General features: G+C 34.4%; 1 protein-coding gene across 4 annotated transcripts; it reads left to right on the top strand.

Moving 5' to 3' along the window:
• Positions 1-3: 3 nt before the first annotated feature.
• LOC137959078 (histone-lysine N-methyltransferase EZ3-like) lies at positions 4-20,506 on the top strand. Of its 4 annotated transcripts, XR_011114039.1 has the most exons (20): positions 4-178; positions 2,003-2,104; positions 2,210-2,532; positions 2,898-3,059; positions 3,323-3,407; positions 3,577-3,732; positions 3,822-3,869; positions 3,951-4,022; positions 8,345-8,432; positions 8,527-8,860; positions 9,121-9,274; positions 9,372-9,589; positions 9,760-9,891; positions 10,193-10,283; positions 10,370-10,417; positions 10,502-10,630; positions 10,760-10,837; positions 10,904-11,119; positions 13,136-13,224; positions 20,254-20,506. XR_011114039.1 is itself a non-coding variant. In XM_068806365.1 (19 exons), the coding sequence occupies exons 1-18, from the start codon at positions 140-142 to the stop codon at positions 11,087-11,089; spliced, it is 2,445 nt and encodes an 814-aa protein (XP_068662466.1). In that variant the 5' UTR covers positions 4-139; the 3' UTR covers positions 11,090-11,119; positions 12,756-13,541. The 4 variants fall into 4 exon arrangements, 3 of the variants coding, with proteins under 3 accessions (XP_068662466.1, XP_068662467.1, XP_068662468.1); XM_068806365.1 differs by lacking the exon at positions 20,254-20,506 and having other exon boundaries at positions 12,756-13,541; XM_068806366.1 differs by lacking the exons at positions 13,136-13,224; positions 20,254-20,506 and adding an exon at positions 11,952-12,716.
• Positions 20,507-25,584: the final 5,078 nt, after the last annotated feature.

The raw sequence follows: 25,584 nt of genomic DNA, 5'->3' as shown, positions 1-25,584 counted from the left end.
ACGGCCTATTCTTTGCTGTCACGAGGTCACGTCCAACAAGTCGACGATTGCAATATAACGCCTCTTGCAATCGTCGCAAAATATCTCCCTAATTCGGGCGCCTCCACTTCTTGACTTCGATCGCGGCGGAGGAGAAGATATGGTTTCTAAGGCTTCCGATTCTGCGGCTAGAAGCAAGGTCTGTTCTTCAAGTTCCCTCCTAATTACTTATCTACGTTAGCTTTTTTAAGCTTAGCTTTGTTCGCGTTTGATTACTCGATTTAATCATTTATTATTCTCGTTTATATGATTGCTCTACATGTTATTGGGAAAATCCGACGATATTTCTCTCGATATATATACCAGTTCTATATTTTTCCGTATTTTTTGTCTAATTTCGTCGAGAATCGGTAATGATCTCTGAGATACGAATATGTTCTATTAAAGTTCTGTCATGTCCAAGGACTGTTGTTAAATCTGCATTTGAATTTTGGTGGACTGCTGCGGAATTGACTTTGTTGATGATGTAAAGTCGTTGAACGAGGAAGTATTTCTTCCATTTTCCACCTAAGATGAAGAACTTTAATAATATGACTCCTTGTATTTCATGAATCGATAAAGGACTTCCACTGCTGTCTGTGACGGTTTAAAACTACATGCATGAGTATTGAAGTAAGTGTGAAGATTAAGTTGATGGAGATATTTGGGTAGGTTAATGAGAAAATTAAGGAAGCACGGTGTTCATGTAATTAGATGAACATCATCCTTCCACGTACTTCAACGCCTTCAATTAGGCTTCTTATTATGCAGAACCGGGACAGTACAGGGGTGGAATGTAGAGTTATTGGGTCTCTTGGATGCTTTCTGATTGCAACTATGACCTGAGTGTTTGTAGTTATCATCTCTCTCTCTCTCTCTCTCTCTCTCTCTCTCTATCTCTCTCTCTATTTGCAATGTAAATGCTTCTTTAATGTTTTTAGCTCCATGTGTGTGCTTAGTTTCATACCTGCAGCTTCTCACTCTGACAGGAATTGGCATCAACAACATCATAGTATTATTCAAAGAACAGGTTTCATTAACTGTTGCCATTGTCACCTAATGGGATGTAGGTTTTTTCACAATAAATATGAACGACATCCTACATAAGTTGGTCGCTCCCTGATTTTTGGTAGAGTGGTTATGGGTGTTGAGTGACTTAATGTAAGTCATTAGTAATGGAATCATCACCTTCGAATCATGGACAACTGAAGCTTCCCAGATGAGAAAAGTTAAAAAAACAACATGTAAAAAGCACTTGCAATGCAAAATATTATTCTTTAGTGAAGCAGGGGATCCACAATTTGAGACTGTTACATCAGGAATCCATGGAATCTACATGGTCTGCTTGATGGTTGAATGTGAATCTCATCAAACATTTATATAAGCAGGTGAACTGAAGGAACTTCTTGAATAAACTAGTTATTCTAGCAATGTTGCCAGACGCGACGGCTCACCCTCTTAAGGTGATCTAACTTGGCTCCACTTCCTAGAGGTGACCTTTCTTCAGGCTTCAAATGGTATGATCTAAACAGTTCCTCAGGAAAAAGGAGAATCACCTCTTAATTTAATGCAATGAGCTTTGTGAGATATGTCTGCTGATATTCCAAATTTCTTCAGTATTTTCATCATTTTGCGCTTTCCCTATGCGTGATTAACTGGTCACCATGTGCTTCTTGGCCATAGTGGATTTCATTAATACAAGTTAAATCATTTTTGGCGTGTTGCTGAGGATAATGCATGCTGAGTCTTAAATATGAGAAGACGGCCCTTCATCCTGAGTTCTTCTTCAAACATAAAATATTGAGATTGTACATTGGCTGTAAAAATATCTTTATCTTCTGTTTTGGTCAATGTTATTTTTGATTCAACATCCCAAATTCTCAATTTTGCTATTTCCAAAAAACAAAAAAACTTCTTGATGTATAAATAAGATGTTGATGGGTTATGGTCCAAAAACTTCAAAATATCTCTGATCAATTTGCAGAAATCTGGAGGAGAACAGGCAAATGAAGCTCTTGTGACCCTGTTAGCTAGGATAAATCAACTGAAAAAGCAAATCCAGGCCGCCAGATGTACGTCAATTCAAGTACGTGACTGCATGGGCATTTTGTAGTCGACTCAAGTCAATGCTTGGATGTTCACTGTTATGTGCGAGATTACTAACAAATCATCATTTTTCTTTGTTGTGTAGGACAAAATTGAGAGGAATAGGAAGAATTTGGCTGGGCACACTTCTCGGTTGTTTGTGTTAGCAACATCAAAGAAAGATCTTTGTTCAATGGAACAGAATGATGCTAAAAACTTACTTGATTCTAGAATTAAGGAAGATACCTATAAATTGAGTGGTGTTGGCACAGGATCAGGGGACAAAGAAAATATCAATTATCAAGAGGAAGGCTCATCCTCTATAATAGTATTTGGAAGCAACAGCAGTGTAAAGATTGTTGTTCACTTTATCAAGCTTCCCTTTATTGAAAAAATACCTCCATATACTACCTGGATATTTTTGGACAGGTAAGAAAACTTAGATGTTTCACAGGTTCTATACATATCCACCCTCATATTTGTTTGACTTATTGAAGAACACATTTTTTTTTGAATTACTTGATGTGATTAAGTAGTTTTATATCTTGAATTGGTTTCACTTTCACTTGAGAAAGCCTTATGTAAAGATCGTGGTTTTGGTTCCGTCTTGGAGTATGAAAATTTTGATTTATTTTAATTTCAGACCTGCAATGGATAGAATTAATTGAATATCCCAGTTAGATGCACTAATTATTGCAAAAAAACTTGAAATATTCAAATTTTCTCTCGTAAATATTTTGTCTTTTGATGTAAAGATTTTACTTTCTTGTTCTTACATGACTCACACAGCACAGAAACCAAAGAATGGCTGAAGATCAATCTGTTGCTGGGAGGAGACAGATCTATTATGATCCATGTGGTAGTGAAGCACTGATCTGCAGTGATAGCGAGCAAGAAATTTCAGAGCCAGTAGAAGAGAAGCATGAATTTTTGGAAGGAGAAGAACAAATTCTGTGGTAAGCAAAATTTAGAAGCAACTGATGTGCAAATAAGTACGAAGTATTTAGGCAGTAGCACCATATAAATGGCAGACCGACAGATAAAGCCCTGGTATTTAAATAGTCTAGCAAATATGATCCATAGTTGTGCCCCAGTTAGGGTCAAGGAGTTTATAACAGTTTATACATTATTTATGCTGCAAACACCTTATCCAATCTCATAAAATTTTATTATTAGGAGTATCAATTTAAGATGTCCTTTTTCTGTTCTTGAAATTTAGGCAGGTTCTTCAGGAGTATGGACTGAAACCTGAAGTGCTGAATATTCTAAGTCAGGTCATGGAAGCGAGCCACTCTGAAATTCAGGTAATGGGTACTTTAGCCAATGAATGACGAGCTTCAGATTTTATTGTCTTTCTCCGTCTTGCTTCTTGCTTCATCTGCTTTTATTTTGTTCATCATATGAGAATCTCTCTTTCTGTGTTAAAAGCTGGTTTTCTCAAGATGTTATTTGTTCATCCTGTGACACTTCTAGGAGAGGTATGAAATGCTCATGGAGAAGCATCAGCCAAAGCATGTTAATGATTCTGAAGGCTCCAGTGAGATAGTCCATGAGAAGCAATTTCTCTTCGACAAGACGCTTAGTGCAGCACTTGATTCCTTTGACAATCTTTTCTGTCGTCGCTGTTTGGTAGTTTCAGTATCCTCTAATGGTTTAATATCAAGACCCTTTTATTAGCATTTCTGGCTGCATGATATTTATTTTAGTTCTTGTTGCAGGTTTTTGACTGCCGCTTGCATGGCTGCTCGCAAACCCTAATTATTCCTGTAAGTTTTCATCCTATGGAGCATCTCCTATGAGCATGAACATTAAAGATTTTCTGTATAATGAGAACCTGCTCTGCACAGAGTGAGAAGCTGTCAGTTGGATCTGAACTTGAAGATGGTGGGAAACCCTGCAGTGAACAGTGCTACCTATCGGTATGGCTTGAAACTTGCAATGATGCTACCTGTATAATTGGAGGTGTGATAAAATGACAACAGCAACAGCTGCAGCACTATTTGCTGCTGCTGCTGCTGCTGATAATAACAACAATACTACCAATAACAGCAGCAAAAAAGAAAAAGAAAAGAAAAACCTACTCAAATAATAAATTACAATAAGTTGAACTTCCATTTTTGCAAGCCTTACAAACCTTGTTAGGGCTATCTTTGAGTAGCTTAGCAACGGTTTCTGTTTAGAATTTCTCATTTCTCATTTTGTTGGGATTTCTTATTGATTAGTGCTCTTTACTTCTTTCTCTAGTTTATATCCTTTATTTTTGGTTTACATTGATATCATTTATTGTTCATTCAACTGCTGGTTGACTCAGGATGATGTAATAATAACACCATTGTTTCAGAAAATTAAAAAAATAAAAACTGATATCAGGGGATGGGACCGAAGCCCCACCCCTCCATCAATTTCGCTGGCGGAGGATGGGGGAAGGGGCAGGGCTCTGCCCCCCTCCCCATTCCACTCTTCTGCGCAATGGGGAGGGATTGCTTGCCTCTCCTAACTGTCGTGTGTGACAATAAGGAAAGCAAGGGATCCACAATGGCACAGAAGGTAGGGGATCCCTCCCCCAGCCATTCAATTGACAGGGGGAGGGGGGACCCTGCCCTCTCAGCCGTCGACAATGGGGAGGGCAGGGGCTCTTTCCCTGCTGGTGTGCCAAAATAGAGGGAGGGAGGCCTCACTCATTTTGTGTCGTTCAGGGGTGAATTACCCCCTCTTGATAATGCGACCTGGCTAACTGGACAATTCGGCTCGTTCACCAGTTTATCCAGCCTAACTGGCCTGGTAAATTGGGTTTTGACCAAAAATGTGTTCCTAGGATATTGACCTGATTAAGGCATCAGGTCTGGTTGAGCTCAGTTCAATTAGCCTCTGGTCTAGGTTTTATTGCACTGGTACATTCTTTAAGATTGGGAAAATTTGGTGTTGTCTAGCTCTAAAGACAAACCTGAAATTTCAAACAATTACTATAAATCCATTCAAAGGTATTTCTAATTTCTTGTTTGTTCGCAATCATTTCTTATTTGATGTACAGGAACACCTCATTGGTTTACCTCCCACATTGATAAAATGATGGCAATTGCAAACCATCATTCAAAGAAGACACATTGGTCATGAATTGGCTGATCTACAGCGCTGAGGAAATGTTGTTGTACACGTGGAGATTACAAAGTTAATGTGGAACACATGTCAAAAGTTAGATTTTAGCTTCCAAAACTGCATCTAGTTGGAGGTTTGCAACGAAATATCATGAAGTTTTGCATGCATAGTGTGCTCAATTTAAGGTACTTTTCCAAGAATTTGATGTAGTTTATCATAATATGGAAGAGCTAGCTTAAGAAGACTTACAGATATGAGATCACCTTAAGATCACTCGTGTTTATAAAAGAAGAAGGAAGGAGTTCAACTTAAAAAGAAAGAAGGTTCAATCAAAGGAGAGGGAAGCTGAATTTAAAGAAGATCGGCTTTGCAATGTTAGACCTAGTCTTAAAATATATGGTCTTAAATTGGAAAGTCCGCAAGCTGTAATTTTCTATTTCAACCTTTTTGAAATAGAAAATACAAAATAAATGCATCTTGCTAGTTTGTGTAGTTTCAACTAACCTTGCTGTTAGATGGAAAGCACAAACTAAATTGCAACTTGTTGTTTTAATAAAAACTTCAATTAGAAATTTCTTTTAGTAGTATTTTCTGTTTTGAGCTTAAAAGTTAGCTACTGTACGAGTTAGAAATCGTTTCTTGTTTTTAAATTTCCTTTTGAGCTAGTAGAAGTAGATTAATAAATCCTGATTTTAGTCTATTTCCTACAATGGAATAGCATAGAAGTTTCCTATATTGTTGATTTCAGGCCTATAAAACGGCTTCATATGTAACACAAAGATCAGTGTTGCCTATTGAATTCTATTCAAGATTTTGTTCTCTATTCGAGTAACTTATCCTTTTGTTTTTCTTTGTTTTCATTTTTTTTCTTTATAACTTCATAAATTCTATTTTCTCTCCTTTTAAGTTTTAGTTAAGAAACTTGGATTTACATTGTAGTTTTCTAAGTTGCTGAAATCTCGGTTATCAACCCTATAGAGGATGCTTTCAATATTGTTATTACTAGAATCTAAACTACCTTTCTGTGTAAGAACTGAAACCTGCCCTATCATATAACATGTACTGTAAGTTTATGTCATATTTCATTGTTTGGGCTTAATGAAAACTTTTCATTCACTAAGTTAGAGTTAGCTAAGGGTAAGGGCATGTAGGTAATTTTGATGGCATTGTAAGGTATTAATCTGAAATTCTTGGTCATGTAGTCATTTGCATATATCTTAAGAGTATTTAGGTACTTAATCATTATTATTCTTGTTTTTGCATCATTATTGTTGTGGGGACAGTAGAGACCCTATGTGGCACCTGCAAACCCGCTCGAGTCAAGTCATGGGCTAACTTTCTCCTTAATGGTGACAAACAACTCCACGCTCACTCATGGTTGACAGCCAAGGAGGTGATGAGAATGCATATATAAGATAATACAAATCTGTCAGTTGACCTATAACTATGCCACCTGTCCAAGGCATGGGGAAGAGAGTTGTCTACACGAATAACTCCCCTACCTAAGTTGTGAACTTCCTTGTCACAACTTGTGCCTAGTGCTGTAAAAGAATCCAAATAGTGTCCAAAACTGATTCGAGATTTTAGATAATATTTGCAATTATGATCTGACCAAACCCACCAAAATCAAAAGATCCGGATCCAGTAAACATTGGAATATGGGACCTCTTCAAATTTGACAATATTATTTACAGTTTCTATGCGTAATATCTTTTTATATGAATGGGCAAAGAAGAGATGTGTGATACTATTGTAATATGTTCAAATATTACTCTTAACTAAAGTTGTATATTCAAGATTCCATTGATCATAGTTTTTACTGTAGTGTTTTCTATTATTATTATTATCATTATTTTTTTTCCATTTAATCTTGTTTCAGGTTTTCGGATTTGCACAGTAACTGAATTTGGATATTATCCGATGGAGTTGGATTCTAATATCTGATTTTCGAATACTTTATTTAGTTTTTGTATGTCAGATATTCAGATACTTGTGAATGGATCAGAATCAGATATTCCCATATCTGGTCCAAATCCAGTCCATTTACAGCCCTACTTATGTCACCTACACAGCTACCACAAACTTTGCCTAGATGACTTTTCCTAGTGCAGTGTGTTATGTGTGGCTCAAATACAAATGTCATAGCGATAGTGAAGACCTTTGTTTGGTGTCTACAAGCTTGCCTGACCTAGGATAAGGACTAACCTTCCCCTGTTGATGACAAGCAACTGCTCACACACACAACTGATGACTGAAGGAAATGATGAGAATACGTACTTGAAACAATACAAAATCTGTCAGTACATCCACAAACACGCCACCTAAAGAAGGTCAGCTTGTCCAGGGCATGGGGGAGAGGATTTTGTCTTCATGATCATTATGATGATCATGTTGCTCAACTCTTCACACCTCAACACCTTAATATAGAGTTGGCGATAGGTTGGGTTTGGGTAGGGTTCAGGTCAGATCAACCTATATCTGTTGTTAAATGGGTTGTCTCAAACCCAATCCATTTATGAAACGGTTGTAAAAATGTAGACCCAAACTAGGTTTGGGTTAACCCACTCAAAGTATAAATAAATAAATAAATAAATAAATAAATATATATATATATATATATATATATATATATATATATATATATATATATATATATATGTTATTATTTAAAATTAAAGGAAATAAATTTTTATTTTTTTTCCTTGTAGATAAGTTGTTTTAAGCAGTAAAAACTAAACCCAAACTAAAAATAAAGGTCCAGTCTGGTTTAAATGTATTGAACTAGACCAATTCGTTCCAATTTTTGCTCTTTTGATCAAATTAACCAGGACTATCGGGTCCTGGTGTCAAACCCAAGCTTGATCTGTTTATTAATTAGGTCAGATAAGGAAACCCTTTCCTGACCCATTTTGGGTCATTCATGTCAAATAAATGGGTTGGGCTGGGGTGGGGTCAACAGTTGCCACCACTATGTACCTCATACTATCAGAGAGTTTAGCTGTACACCTCACAGCATTGCAGTACATCTTTTGCCTAAAACAATTGACCACAAGTGCTTAATTTCTTGCTTTATAGCTTTTCTTAAAATAAATTTTAATCTTTCTCTCTGAAACATCAAATTTTCACTTTAGATTTTTCTTCACAGGGAAAAGGAAACCAACTTTCACATACCACTCAGACTAATCAAAATATTGATGATGTGGTGGGCAATGCGACTTTCATAGAAACAGATGGTATGACACCTTTTTTCTAAATCATAAAAGCGAAATCTTGAAGCAACAATTGTTGCACAATGTTGATTTAAATGGATTTTTGGTTCATTTGCAGTTCCTGCAAATATTGAAGGGACATCAAGTGCTGCAAATATGGAGAAGCGCAAAGCCATAAGCTATGGCGTTTTGGCCACTAATGAAGCTTCTATTAGTTCAATAACTAAAAAACAGAAAACAGTGAATTGCCTAGAGGCAGCTTCTGATCTTGTGGCAGGCAAAAATGCTGAATCATTTGGAGTGGACCCAAACATTGGAATTGCAGTTCCTATTACAATGCAAAGTTCCTATTCCGGCAAGGGAGAACTAGAGGCAGATGTTGCTGAACACAGTTGGTATCCAATTGAGAAGGAGCTATGCACGAAAGGAATTGAGATTTTTGGAAGAAATAGGTAATGCCTTGGGATCTGCATTTTACCCTGAAAAAATATTCTGATAATTTTTGGAGTTATTTTATTATTTTGGTAGCGGTAGGTTTTGAAGTATTATAGACCATGAGAAAAGGAAGATTCCAATGAAAATTAAATAAGAAGGAAATATGGAGACTTTGTTTATTGATTTCTTTCCATTAAGTAATTGCACATAACTCGATGCCTCAAAAAAAAAAAAAGTAATTGCCCTTAACTCTTCTTCTCTATTGTTGTGATTGCAGTTGCCTTATAGCTAGGAACTTACTACCTGGCTTGAGGACCTGCATGGAAGTATTCAATTACATGTTTAATGATGGAGAAACTGCTTCAAACAGATCTTCCACATTGCCCAGCTTAACCTTAGACAACAATGGAAAAAATGATCTGGAGCATACGGTTAGAACTCATAAAAGCAGCAGCTTATTGATCCTTTTGTGTTGTATATTTATCTAATAATTCAAGTCTTTTTGTTTTATTTTCTGGACTGTTTTAGGAACAGGAAATACCAACAAGAACAAGATTCTTCCGCAGAAGGGGTCGAACACGTAAACTTAAGTACACTTGGAAGTCAGCTGGTCATATGTCCAAACGCAAAAGGATAGCTGATGGGAAACTACCTTGTACGCAGTACACACCATGTGGCTGCCAGTTAATGTGTGGGAAGCAATGTCCATGTCTTCATAATGGTACTTGCTGCGAGAAGTACTGTGGGTATGTTCCCTTTTAGTGTTTTTCTCTTCGGGCATTCCTCATTTCTTTTGGGTGTGTAACTAGTGACATGACTGCCACTTCAGATACAAGTCCAATATTTACTTTCTAAGAAGTTAAAAATAAGCTGTCACCTTTTAATGACTAGTTTGTGGATTCCTCTAATGTTTCAGGTGTTCAAAGAGCTGCAAAAACAGATTCAGAGGATGCCATTGTGCTAAAAGCCAATGCAGAAGTAGGCAGTGTCCATGCTTCGCAGCAGGACGGGAATGTGACCCTGATGTTTGTAGGAACTGCTGGGTTAGGTGGTTTTCTCTCTGCCTCTACTTGTCAGTTTAGATCTGTGCAAATCACATTTTAGGTTGAATATCAGGAATGGACAGGTTGTGTTCGGTATTTGTTTTAGATGTCTATTATTGTATATTCATCTATCTCATAGGAGGATAATATATACATTTTTACCAATGAAAGTGATGAAACTTCATTAATTCATAGGATCTGAAATTTCATTAATTCGTAGGCCGGATCCTTTGTAGTTTTTAGGGATCACCTGAGTAAAGGATCCTCACAAACTACTGCACTTAAATTATATATTTCTTTTTACAGTTGTGGAGGTGATTCGCTGGGTGAGCCACCGGCTCGAGGGGATGGCTATCAATGTGGAAATATGAAGCTTCTCTTAAAGCAACAACAGAGGGTAAGAAAATGGTAGTTTTCCATTCTTATATATATTGTCAAAGAGAATCTTGCTCATAATTTCTTTAATTTGATTGCTTTAATCAGATTCTATTAGGAAAGTCTGATGTTGCAGGATGGGGAGCCTTTATAAAGGTTGGTTCTAATAAAAAATAAAACATCTATCTTCAGAGTGTATTATGATCTTTCTCACCAGAACTAACCTCAAATGTATTTCAGAACCCTGTGAACAAAAATGATTACCTTGGAGAATATACAGGGGAATTGGTTTCCCATAAAGAAGCGGACAAGCGTGGGAAGATATATGATCGTGCAAACTCCTCTTTTCTTTTTGACTTAAACGATCAGGCATGTGACACTCATAGCTGTTTGGTCGCTTCGAACCCTTGTTGTGCATAAACTCTCCTAGCATTTATTTACCGTAATTGCCTGGGCTTGCCTATGCGTATTAAGAACAGAACTCTTGACTGTCTGCAGTGTGTTCTTGATGCACATCGCAAGGGAGACAAGCTGAAGTTTGCAAACCATTCGTCAAACCCAAATTGTCATGCAAAGGTTCGTTAATTTTGGCAATGCCACTTTGAAATGCTTTCTTTATCTGAATGGAGAGCCGGTGGACAGGTGATGTTCGTAGCTGGAGATCATAGAGTCGGAATATTTGCAAATGAGCACATAGAAGCTAGCGAGGAGCTTTTCTATGACTACCGCTATGGCCCTAATGAAGCTCCAGTCTGGGCTCGAAAGCCTGATTTAACGAGGAAGGATGATACACCCGTCCATCATGGTCGTGCAAAAAAAATTGCTTGATTTCCCAGATTGTAAAGCTGACTATATGAGGTATTTGGCTTCTACTCCATCTTATTGTCATGCTTCTCTATTTATTTCTTTATAAATAATGCCTAGAATTCGATTACATTTACATGTATTCCTTGTTGGCAAACTTGTATATAGATTGAATAAAAATGTCTTTACATACTTCTGAGCACTTCAAACACATATTACATGAGACCACCTTGGCAACTCTTCTAGTTAATTACTTTTGTTTAACGAATGAAAACTGAATATGTTAATATCTTTATATATTCGTTTCTCAGAAGTGGTGCCATATATTCGTCTTGTTCCATCCAATTTTTGTCTTTTTGTTAAAACTATTTCGTACTAAAATATGCTTTTTTGAATGATGTTGATAAGGAGGATGATAAGGTTGGGTTAGGGATTAGAAAGGGAATGATCAAGCTTTTATATTACTAAAACTAAAATCATGAAATTATCTTTGACCATTTTTGGTAAATAATTAATCAGGTATGGAACAACTATTATTTATACTTCATTTAATAAATGGTAAAAGGGTAAACGGGCATAATCTCTGGATTTTTTCATTAGATAAACATTTTTTTATATCTATTTGTAAATGACCGAAACAAAAGTTCAATCCAATAAATGGATAAATTGAGTGAGTAAATGGATAAAATTAAGTGTTGGTGCGGTTAAGTTACTAAAAAGAATATAAATCATAAAGTTGATGAAATAATTGCAAGAAGTTGCATGAAATGATGAATAACATATTTTCTTTAAAGGCGACACACAAGATAGCTTTATAGTTTATTTAGACTTTTGAGTGTAGAGGTCTTTATTTTTTTTCTTTCAATTATTAAGCGAAGTTTTCCAGGGACAAACTCTTGTAGATATGGACTTTGACTTCCACCAAAATAAGAGGGAGGCCTGTCCTTCTCCTCTCTCTTTCTATTGGCAATACCTGTCCTTGTTCCAAAATCCAAACCCAAGCATGGTTCTCCCTTATTCTGCTATCGCTACACGCACACCAACAATGGTTTCTTGCTTTTAGAAGGGCAAGGCAGAGCAAGTTCTCCATTTAACCTGTCTCCCCAACATTCTTAGTTAAGCGCAGACATGAGATATCCTAGGCCACTTGGTTCAGCCGAGGGTGTCCTTATGCAGGGTGCTTGCATCATTTGGATGTTTCACTCACTCGAATGACTCACTCTCTAAAGCGGATTTAATCAAGTTGCAATGAGGCATGCCTCTAATTATTTTGATGTATCTCATCAAATCACTCAGTTTTCATTTAAACTTTGCTGCTTTACTTACTTTACAATTATTAATTACGGTCTGTAATTTTTTCAATGTGATGTGATTATTGTTATGAAAAGGGAGATCTGTTCTTACTTTATATAAAAAAAATGTGAATTTTTATCTGGTATAAGGGGATAGGCTTCAACTTATATCAGGTTCAAGCTTAATCAGAGAAGGCTGTGATTTTCATTGGATGTAAAGGGGGATCCAAAAACTGAAAGGTAAATAATAGAGACAAGTTTGGTCCCAAGGAAGAGTTTTGTGCACTAATTTGGGTATTTTAGAATGGAACTCTCTTTCTGTTAAAGTCTTATTTAGTCATGTTTTCTTTGTTGGTTTGTTTTCTCTACATGAGTTGTCATCTATTTTTTATTTTCAGTTATGGTGTTGTAGGCTGGGTGATTATGTGGCTAAATTAGTTACTGAACTTTCTGGCAATAAAGTTAGTCATTCTTATCTTAATTTTGTATGTCATATTTGCCAATTATCGAAACAGACACGAGTTCCATTTTTGAGCTTTAGTAATTACATTTTACAACTTCCTCATACAAATGTATGGGGTCCTGCATCTACGCCATCTATGTCTAATTCTTGATTTTATCTCTTTTATTGAGTCTATTGGTTTACTAGGGTTTAATTACTTCAACACAAGTCTGGCATTTACTCTGTTTTTAAACAATTTTGTTCTCATGTTGAGAAATTTTTTAACGCACACATTAGTATCCTCTTATAAACACCTTCGGGTATTTGGGGCCAAAGCCTATGTTCATGCAGGTTCTCATTAGTGGCATAAATTTTCACATAAGGCTATACTCTGCATTTTTGGGATTGCGGCACTACATCAAAAGGTTTGGCAATTAGCACAATAAAGTTAGCTTGGATTTGTCAATTACCTAATGTCCTCTTGAACTGTTACTGTAGGTTTACTGTATTTGGTGATAATTGCTGTGCTTTAGTTTTGACTATTAATCCAATTCTTCACACGACAAATCCAAATATATAGAAATTGATTATCATTGTGATAGAGAACATGTTGATATTGGTGCTTGACAAACTTAGTAAGTTCCCATAGAGGTTTAATTAACCGATATCCTCTCTAGACCACTTTGGACACCCAGTCATCTCTTTTTATATAGCAGCCTTCATATCCATGCTTAGTTTTATATGAAAATATTAAAGACAATAATAAATTATAGAATGTATTATGCTCTCTGAGAATGTTTGGCTTTTATGCTTGAACCACGTTAAACCATTGTGCATGCTAATTATTTTTTATTTTCTATAATTTAATCACCATAATATATTCAGTTGGAATAAGTTGAGAGTTTTGATCACTCAATGGGAGCAATTTTCCCTTTGAGTTACCAAATGAAATTACCATAGCACAATATATTTAGTTTGTGATCACTCAATGAGAGTCATTTTCCCCTGGATCCAAGTTTCTAGAACTCTTGGAAGGCACTAATAACTGCAAGTCCTGACTACTTGTAGAAGAACTTCTTTCAAAGTTTCTTTCTAAAATTTTATAAACTAGTTATGTTTAAGATTGTTATAAGGATTTTCATTTTTCGTATGACTTCTGTTGCAGTAATATCTTTCTCAAGATAACTCCTAACAAAAGTGTCATTAAGGGGCTTCGTAGCATCTTGACAGTGTCCACCATAGTTCTTCTAACCTCCACTACATAATATAACGGCAGACAAGACCGAGCCATCATCTTTAAAACAATAAATTTCATTGAGAACCGAACTAGAGAGTGATACGTGAACTAAAGCACATCTGGATGATATGTTGGTAAACCTAAGATGCCCAATTTGTTAAAGTTCCTCTGAAAGAAATAGAAACATCAAGATGATGATGGGCTAGGTCTCCTTCTTAATAATAGTTCTCTGTTCTGGAGATGACAAAAAGTTAAAAGATGCTTCTAGAGTGGTTTGGAGAATACTTTAGTCATGTACCAAAATAAATTGTGTCTTAATGGTAACTTAGCTAATCAAGTAGTCTAAACGTTTGCTTCCCAGTGCTTGAAATAAAATCCAAGGCATTGTTGATTACAATGGAAATTATTTACCAAGACAAACAAGTTATACTACGTCTATTGACTTGAACTTGACATATTTCTTAGAAAAGGGATGCTCACTTATCAATACACAACCAAAATTTCAACTTCCTCGTCGATCTCAAACTGGTAATTGAAGCAATGACCCATGACAATGACAAGCAACACTAAAGTTTCTATGGAGATAAACAGGTAGCTCTAAAATAAATAGTTTATATCCCATTCATTAATTCATAAGATTATGCTGGCAAAAGTCAAAATTCAAAATAAAATCAAGCCAAATATAACACAATTGTACTCACCCTACTTTGGTTTTTGAATAAGAGTACAAATCAGTGTTAAATACTAAAATATTAACACTTCTCCATATAGAAGAAAACCTTTGTCAATTGTATTACCCAAAGTGTTTGTACCTTTTTTATTATCCAACTCGTCTTACTTTCATGAGCCAAAAAAATGTGAAGTAAAGTTCAATACTTAAAAGAGTTTTGATACCAATTTGTTAAAACAAAAGCAAGACTTACACAAATTAGAAAAAAGAGAAAACATACAAAAAAATACTAAATACACAATTTTAATGTGGTTTGGCTAGTGTAGTGTACATCTATAGGAGAGCAGAGAGGAGATCTACTATCAAATTTTGGAGATAAAAAATATTTTCAATAGTTATTAAAAAAGGATTTCAAACCCTAGTGATTATCTCAACCAAAAACTAGACTATATATAATGGCTTCATCTAAACAAATCCTTAATGGTTTGATGGGCGTCTATATAATTTAATTCACCATTCAATAAATCCTCACAAGTTCCCCCTTGGACACAACTCAATTGTCTCAAGTTTTAATCAAGTTCAAGCAATGTTTGAACTTGCTCACACATAATAACTTAGGTTACCTAACATATCATTCGGATTATCTTCAATTATAATCTTTTTCACTATTTACCTTGTGCAAAAGTGGCTCAGATAAAACGAAATTTGACATCAGTATGTGTTGAAACTTCTTAGGATTTCATGATGTATAATCACAATAGAAAAATTAAGGGGTGAAAAGAAGAAGAGTTGTAGAGAGAAGGTTGTAGGAAGATAAGAGAAAGAGTGACAAATTTGGAGAAAAGAGAAGGAAGAATAGGGTAATGGAATTATCCAAACCCTCCCCCTTAAATTGTATTTATAGATATAAAAAATATTAATATTATAAGAATATCTTTCACCTTAGTAAGAGTGAACAAGAGACATAAATCATAAACTAATTATATCAGTATCATCTTTATGAGATGACTCTTTATTTACCATTATACCACCACTGTGTAAGCTTGTGGGCCTTCTCCTTTGTCTGTGGATTTGAACCCATCTTCCACACACTTGGAGGGCCTTCCTTAGTTGTGTGGATTTGGGCCCATTTTCCAACACTCTCCCTCAAGCTAGGGTTGAGAGAACATCATAAACGCCTAGTTTGCTACAAATGGTGTATAAGATCTTCTCGTATAGAATGACAGTCTACCATATCTTCCAACACTCCCCCTAAAGCTGGTGGTCTCTTTTTTCCAAGAGACCCAGCTGGCATAATATAAGAGAGTAAAATTACTCCTAGTCTTAAGATATCGTTTCACACTCCAGTCAAATGGTCATAGTAAAAAATATTTTTTACTCAATTTCACAGGCGAAAAAGTAGCCCTACTTTTTCAGCTTAGCTAAAAAAAACACCTTTTGGGTGAATAATAGACTTGACTCATGTTGGATGTTGGATACACTCTTATCATTTGTAGGTAGTGGGTCTATAGGCATTGCTTAGAAATATAGCAGTAAACTCCTCCATTACGATGTCCTTCCACAGGGTACCGACTCTCAAATGGTCAAAGTAAAAATGCCAAATAAGGGAGTAAAGGGTAATCACCGAAAGATAATATAATGGGACTACTATGTGTTTTTTTCTTCATTAGAATAACTAATGTTGACAACAATAAACAACTGAGAATTCCTCCAATAATAATGTTTCAATCAGAGAGACACAATAATAACAGTTGAAATGGGCATGAGTCCAAATAACACGTACCAAATAGGCAGTTATATAGCAAAGAATAACCAGTTGGTAGTAAAAATCTTTAAGAGCAATAAAGATATATAAAAGAATATGCAACAAGCCCATCATTGAATAAGTAAGCTATGCACTAAGTAATAAGTTGAGGATAATCCAAGGTAATAATCCAAGGTAATAATCAAGTTGGAGTCAAGCCGGTACTAGATAGCAGATAGCAATTAGTAGTTTTGACAGTGAGTGAGTTAAGCCGAGTAATAGACTGCCAATAATTAGTTGAACCAAGTGTTGTTTGATAATTAATAAATTAGACAATCTCAAATGTGCTCACCCTTCATACTTCTCCTTTTATTCTCCTCCTCAAGCTGAGAGATAATGTCAATGATCTCAGTTTGAAGTTAACAAATATTCGGCAAGCTCAAGTGCTAATCCACCTAGATCTTTCTTTTAATATATAATTCTCCATATAAATTCTCATTCTTGATGACATAAAATGGCTCAAAAGTTGAAGCCTTCTGCTACTGCACTAAACTTTTCTGTTGCTTGACCTTTGTTGCTTCAGATGTCAATTTATCTTTCTAGAAAAATATGATCTCAACGATTCTTTTTGAGTTGGAAATTAGACTCAAATATCTTTCTAATAGTATATAGTCTTCTAAATAAAAAATATATCAAGAGAGTGAAACATCCAATGAAATATAGAAATGAGAAACTCTTTTTTTTTTTCTTCTTCTTCCTCTTCTTTTTTCTCCCACTCTGATACCATGTTGAAACTTAAGATTTCATGATGTATAATCACAATAGAAGACGATTAAGGGTGAGAAGAAGAAGAGTTGTGGAGAGAAGATTTTAGGAGGTGAAGAGGAAGAGTGAATATGAGACATAAATCATAAACTAATTATATGAGTGCTATCTTTATGAGATGACTCTTTATTTACCATCATACCACCACTTTGTGGGCGTTCTCCTTTGTATGCGGGTTTGAGCCCGTCTTCCACACACTTGGACGTGTGAGCCTTCTTTGGTTGTATGGGTTTGGGCCAATCTTCCAACAAAATGCTTACTTTTCTCATGATGCAATTTATCCTTAGTCAAGTGTATGTCACTCTAACTATCATAACAAACAACAATAAAATCTAGATCCAAACTAAGCTTGTAATACAAATCTTGCAACCAAATTACTTCTTTAACAACTTATGTCATTGCCATGTACTCTGCCTATGTAGTAGATGATGCAACAACAAGTTATAATGTAACTTTCTAACTAATAGCATAATTTACAAGGGAAAATACATAGCCTATAAGTGACCTTCTACGAACTAGTTCTCCAACATAATATGAATCAATATAACCAACAAAAGTACTATTAGCATTATTGCATTCCAAAAAAGTGTTAGATGTACCTTCTCAGCTTGCCAATGTTCTTTCCTCAAATTAGACATAAACATGCTAACCACTATAACCACATAAACATGCATAAAGTATCCTATTGCACTTGTGTAAGGGATGCATAACATATAAGCTTTCTCTCTTCCTCTTTTTGCGGCAACAAAGTAGATGAAAGTTTGAAATGAACAAGAAATGGAGAGCTAACTAATTTAGTAATTTTTTTGCTAAAACACTCTAGGACCTTCTCACTGTATTTCTTCTATCAAAGATATAGTTTCCCTTCCTTTTGGTCCCTCTCAATCTCCATTCATAGAATCTGTTTAGCAACTCCTAAATCTTTCATCTCGAATTCACTATTCTTTTACCTAAGGATCTTAGACATCTTCTTTGCCACTATCAACATATCATGAATGTACAACAACAAATAAATGAACCATTTGAAAACTTTATGAAATAATCACAATTATCATACTTGTAATGAAATAACTAATATTACCATAAAAGAATCAAATATCCAGAACACTATTTCAAAACATGTAAGAACCTTGTTAGCAAACAAACATAATCTTTCTTACCTTGAGGAATAACAAAATAAGGTTGATGTATGTAAATCTACTCTTCCAATGCATCATGCAAGAGGGCAGTTTTAAAATCAAGCTATTGTGATTCTAAATCATACATATCTACTAGTGTAAGTAAGACAAGGCATGTATAGACAAATACTTCACAATAGATGAAAAATGATATTACAATTAAACTTGGTACCTGATTGTAACCTCTAACTACTAATTGTGCCTTATACCTTGTATCTTCTACATCTAGGATGTTTTCCTTCTTCTTCAAAACTCATTTTATCCAATAGTCATTTTTTTTTCCTTTTAGGTGGCTTAACAAATTTTCCTAAGTATGATTTTAATGGAGAGTTTGTTTCCTCATTTATTGCAATCAACCACTTTGTCAAATTGTCACAAGTAATAGCTTCTGAATAGGTGGAAGGTTTTGAATTATCACTTTTCTCTATTCCTAACAAAACATAGGCAATCAAATTTGCATAATTGTATCTTTAAGGCTTTTTAACAACTCCCATTGGTTGTACTCTTTCATTTACTCATGTCCAGGTGGTGCCTTTTCCTTTTCAATACGTATTGAAGGCGCTTGATTTAGTAGAGACTAAATAAAAGAAGATTTTTTTTTGTCTTGATAGAATTATTTGAAGTTGTGCTTCTTATTTTCCAAACAACTATTTTAATAGAAATTTTTTATTTTCTTATACTTGTAGAAATGGAAAATCATGATTCCTTGCATTAAATAAAGTAGATTACCAAAACTAACATCTTTGCTAATATAAAGTCTTGGGGATTTTGGATCAAGATAATACAACATGTATCTCTTAACACATGAAGCATAAATGAAAAAAACGGCATTTCATTGCTTTTGGTTCTAGCTTTCTTTCACTAACATGTATATATGTAAGACAATTAAATATTCTTAAATTTGAATAATCTATAGAAGTATCAAACCCTTCTAGAGTTTTGCATTCAATGGTTATAGAGGGAGAAGATTTTCCAAATAGCATGCTAGGTTGGTAGCCTCTACCTAGAGCTCCTTGTCCACCTTTGTATTTGACAACATGCTTCATGCTTCATCCCTAAGTTTTTTTTGTTCATGTGCTTTGGAACATCGTTATTATTTTGTGTGTATTATACTGTAAGGTGCTTAACAATGCCTTGATCTTCATAGAATTTGTTAAAGTCTTTACCACAAAACTCAAAGCCTTTATCAATTCTTAGCCCTTTAATATGTTTTCTTGTTTGATTTTTCAATTGTGCATGTCCACTACTTAAAGATGACAAATACATTATTCTTTGATTTTAAAAAAATAAACTCATACCTTCCTTGAAAAATCAACATATATAAATCACCACCCTTAGAAATAATTTGTGCTAGTCCAAAAAGATCTAAATAGATCTATTCCAAAATACCTTTGATTTAATGAACTATTATGCAGACACTTCTCTTCTACTTGCCAAAAACACAATGTTCACAAATGTCCACCTTTCTTGTACTTTACCCACATAACATGCCTCTCTTGCATAATAAGTTCAATCCTCTTTCACTTATTTAACCCAAGCTCATGTGCCACAACTTGTCACATCCCAAATTTAGTTAAAAAAATATGGGATTGTACTAGCATAATACTAACTCTTCTCTATGGCAATAGCCATCAAACTATTCCACTTCTTCTTTTATATATAAAAAAAAACTCTTCTCTTTTGTCTCCTCAAAAACATCTCATCCTTCTACATTATTTTGCCATATCCACATTCAAGAAAGTCTAAATAATAGTACATATTATGTACCCAACTGTACTGACAACAACCTGTTTTTTTTAGGGAGTGCCTATTGGAGATCCGAGTAGGCGGCTATAAAATCATAATACTTGGAAATTTTGTCTGGAGGCTTCATTTTCTATCATCAATTATTTGGAAATGGCTGAAGAACAAAGTTTCAATCTTATTTCTCTTCATTATTGTAAGGGCACCTCCTCTAATCTTTAGAACTCTGCTACATACTTTTAACTATGGTATCAATGGTGCCTAAGGAGACGAAGTTCTTCTTCAAGTTTAGAATATATCTAACATTTTACAATGTTGTCACCATATCATTATGCATCTTCAACTAGATTGTATCTATCTTAATAGCTTGACAAGTTAGATTGTTAGTCATCCTAATAACTCTACTTTCAATAGCCTTAAAATGGGTCAACTAGTGGGAACTCATATGGTAGAAACAACCCTACTCTAGAATCTATTCATATTTGCCTTTTTTCTTACAATTGAGATAACATTTTTATCATCTTCTTTAATACTAGTTTCTATAAATTTGACTCTTCTTGTTTTGATATCTATTAATGTTATTTTTCTACTACTTGTTCTTAAATTTGTAATAGTTAACCTTAATATGTCCTGTTTCTTAAAATAACGGTGAATCAGTTTCTTATGTTTAAACTTTGATCGAGACCTTTTCTTACCACTATTAGAGTCCTCATCTTTTGACCTTCTTCCCATAGATAAAGTATGATTAGTATTTGAATTACTAGAAACACCAACAAGCTGATAATCAATCATATCCTTGCTCAATAAAGATGTCTTAATACCTAGTTGAAATTGTTTTCTTTACACACAAAATTATTTATCTAAAGTGCTTATATGATGAAGGTAAAGAGCATAACAACGACAAAGCATAATATTCATATTTTAAGTCCACCTCTATATTTGCAAGAGCAAAAATAATTGAACTAAGATTTCATAGATTTACCTTCCACCATATGAAGTGTGTAGGGCCAATCGTTCAAGGTTGAACGTTTGGCGAGCAATTTAGTCATAAACTAGCAACAATCTTCTCTTCCAGAGCTTCCTTAAGATCCACTTTGATAACATAATTGAATATTAGTCAAGACTTTATTTCTAATTACTCCCTATCAGTATCACTCACATTCATTGGCTTCGTCTCCATCTCTTTAACCATAATTTTTAGATTGTTTTCTATCAACATAAGAAGCATCTTGACACACCATAGATCAAAGTTGTTGCTGCCATCTTTACACCTTATGTTAACAATTACAATTAAGAGAAGACAACTTCTTACCATAAATCTCTCATTCACAAAATCAAACTTTGTGACAATCTTCTCTTTGCTACAAGCCCAAAATCAATTTTCATATTTTGATTTCTCTTCTCTACCTTATGTGACACAAGTTGATATAAGGTCTAAGACTTAGATGAAGTCGATATTTAGCGCTTTAATACCAATTTTTTTAAACGGAATCAAGATACTTGCAAAAGAGGGAAAATGAATCGTAGAAAAAGGAAAAAGAGATCACAATAGAAAAAGACGAGGCACAAATTTTTATGTGGTTCGACTGATGCCCCTGCATCCATAGGTGAGGAGAGAGAAGAGATCCACTATCAAATTCAAGGAGATGCAAAAGACCTTCAGTAGTTCTTATTGAAACTCTAATTGTTGTCTTAACCAAGATCCAAATTACACCCCACAATGCCCTCATCTAAATGGATCCCTAAAGATTAAATGGTTATTAATGAAATTCAAGGCATCATTCAATAGTTTAAAAGGAAAAATCCTCTACCTTTCCATTTATCCCTTTTAATAAACGAAAGAAAACTCATGGACATGAGAGGTTGTTGCAAATATTGCAGCTTGTAAGAAAGATTTCACTTGTCAAGGAGTTGCATCTATGTGATGGAAGCTCAAAAGACTTTCAAAGAGAGAGAGAGAGAGAGAGTTGATACAAAGAAAAACATCAAATTGGATCTTATGACTCCAATGTTACACCCTCAAATCTTATACTAACTGACATAATCATCCTCTCCTTTATATAAATCTACATTTTTTTTCTTAGCTTATTAATCCCTATGACATAAATGGTATTTTAGTTATGTATTAAATCATGAATCATGGATTTGCAAATGAATAATTTTAAACAGAGCTATTAGTCAAACTATAATTTTCCTATAAATAATTTTTTGAGCATGCAAGGGCTACAAGGTCTTTATTGCTCAACTATTGGTAAATTGTTTTCCTAGATAAATTTGTATGATCCTTGTTTTCAATAATGGTGCATGATTATTCTTACTAGCGCGACATTGCCCTTGTAACCGACTAGCATTGTATATTAGGTAAAAAGTATCTAATTTTAAGATGTGTAGTGTGATTGTGACACAATTACATATCAAATTTTAATATCTTTATTAGCTATTGTATCTTATATTGCATCAATATATGATACAAATCGATTTGTCATTGCTAGCAATCCAATGTTAGTAGTAGTTTCCCCAAGGGCAATTTACTAATTTAATGTATAAGGGTAAAATGGAAAATTCAGGTGCAAGAGAGGATATAAGCTAATTACTATAAGTTTAGGTCTTTTTCATTACTTAAGCATATAAGGGACATTCTGAGGTAATTAAGTAGAAATAGGACATGGTTTTACAAGATGGGAGCAGCCTAGCCTTGCTGTCAGAGTTAAGTAATTATCTTCTCCACTTAAGGAGTTGAAAAAGACAAGTAACGAAAGACTCAAGACCCTAAAAAAAATTGTTATCTTTGCTTTCCTATCCAAATTCTTAGCTCTCCCTCTCCCTTTCCTTCTCTGTTCCCTTTTGCACCAAAAACTTAAATTCTACTATTCTTCTTGCTAGATTGTAACATTGGTATAAGAGCAATTGATTCCAACGAATGATCTAATATGGATTTTATAATAACAAACCCTCATTTATCTACTACTAATAAAAAGGTATGAACAATGCAAGATGTCACCTATAGTAATTACCTATTTCACAAATCTTATAGATGCGTACATTAAAATTCAAGTAGTGATGATGAGAATAAAAAATAAAAAATGATCCTTTTATTGATGAAAACTAGAAGATTATTTATAACTTTAATGAGATAATGAAGTGTCAACATTGAAGAAATGATCGGCTCTCTCAACTTTTTAATTATGGTGTGTGTTTTATTTGTAATATTTTTGTAATAATAATTGGTAGCACTATTATATGTTACACCAAAAGATCAAATTTTGGTTATTTTTAATTGCTTCAAATGTTTAGTTTGTATTGAAATGCCAATTATGGTAATACATGTCAAAATGTACACCCTAGGAAGTAAACATGTATGGGCTATAAAGGCACCACTTATGGAACTAAAATGATAACTTAATTTGGGATGATGATAATAGCTTATTACTTAAATGCCATCATCTTGACAAACAATCAAAAATTTCTATTTGAAAAATAATTTATTTTTATGTTATAATTATATTTTCTATCAAACTCGAGATACGATGCCACCCCTAGCAATGGCTATGATGAACTTGGTAGTGTCCATGACGAGAGATAAAACTATATACGAATAGAACTTAATAAATTATTCACTAAATGTATAAAATATCATAAAATTTTGTACTTCATTCATAAATTATTGTAATATGAGTTAGTTTGGTGGTATTATATTAGTTTTTTTTATAAATTTGTAGTTTAAAATTAATAAAAGTCTTTTCGAAATTTCACCCCTACCAAAAGGTTGTCATTTTGATCCTCTCTGATATCCCCACTTGCGATTTTTTTCTTTGTTTTTTTAATATTCTTCAATTTTTACATGGTATCAAGGCTCTTCTAAACCAGGGAAGGTCATTGTTTATTTGCCCTCCTTCTTGAACCCTAGACAATGACTTTAATCGGAATGGATGGCTTCTCAAAGTTGTGATTTTGATCAATCTAGGTTTGTAAATTATATTTTTTTGTCTTTGTGCCACAATTGATTTGATTGGTGACTTATTTTATATAGAGTTACGAGTCGTAGTGTACCCAAATAGTTTTTTTTATCAGAGATGAAATATGTCTCAAATTCTTTATTGAAGGGAAATGTCTGAGATGGTATCTTGAAGTTTGGAGAAAAGTCAAATTTAAGATTTGCATAAAATGATCGATCAATCAAAGTGGAATTGAACGTTCATTGAATATTGATCGATCAAACAGAGTATGATTTCGTGATTGATCAATCATTCAGTGGACGTTGATCAATTATTCTCCCTTTGATTAATCAATTTATGAAATCACATGAGTGATTTATCGTGATGGAGCCTATAGAATCTTGAGATACTTGAAACAACCACTAGGAAATGAACTACTATGTCCGCAAAACCTTTGAGGTTAAAACAGTTTTCAAACATAGACTATGTTGGGTCTAAAGTAAACAGGCGTTCTACCAATGGTTTCTGCCTTTTTGTTTTTGTGAAAATTTGGTAATGTAGAGACAAAATTTAGTGTAGAAGCAGAGTACAGGCCAGTGGCACACACAGTCTACGACCTTATATGAGTAAAATTGTTATTGGAGGGGTTTGATTTCTCAATTATAGCATGACAATCAAACAACCAATTTTATTAGCAACAATCACTTTTTCTCTTTAAAAAAATGAAGCATATTTAAGTGGATTCTCATTTTATCAGATAAGTCGGTATTAGAATAGTCTTCACTCATTTCTGTTCCATTTAACAAATGATAAACCGGTAATCGGGTAAAATTACCCGAATGCCAAATCAAGTAAGAATTTTCGTTTTGTTTTTATTCAATTTAACGGATGATAAACAGAAAATAGAATAAACTGATAAAATTGACACCCTTATTTGATGAACTTGTTGGAATTGCGAGATCAGTTCCTGTGTTCTCTTTAAATCAGCTCTCTCATCATCTATCGGTACTGTGCACACCCACGAGGTGGAGTCCAACAACAGTGCGACGGAAGGTGTAATCCTGGAGTCACTACCGAGATAAAATAGATCTAATGTACCGATTGGTAAAGATGGAAGAAATGAGATCCAGTGAGGCTCATAGTTCAATCTCGATTGCAAAAGCGTCGAATCCATCAGCAAATTTGATTGGGGATAGAAGGAGATGTGATCTTTCGAAAGGCAGATGGGTTTTTTTTAAGAGCGATCCTTTCTACAGCAACAGCTTTTGCCCCATTTCATTGATGAAGGTTTTTTAACTGTCAAACCAATGAGAGATTGGACAAAGATTACCTAAAGAGGTTTCGAAGGGCAGATGGGTAATCAAATACATAACACCCTTTACTGGCCCTTTTTTTTTTTTTTTTCATTTAACCAAATCTGTATTGGAACTATTCTGAGTAAATCTGTAATCAA

Source organism: Aristolochia californica, unplaced genomic scaffold (genome assembly GCF_029961685.1).
Source record: "Aristolochia californica isolate CCGP_79_NKW_82.1479 unplaced genomic scaffold, dmAriCali1.0.hap1 SCAF_3, whole genome shotgun sequence".
Classification (NCBI taxonomy): domain Eukaryota; kingdom Viridiplantae; phylum Streptophyta; class Magnoliopsida; order Piperales; family Aristolochiaceae; genus Aristolochia; species Aristolochia californica.
This window is presented reverse-complemented; position numbering and strand designations above follow the sequence as displayed.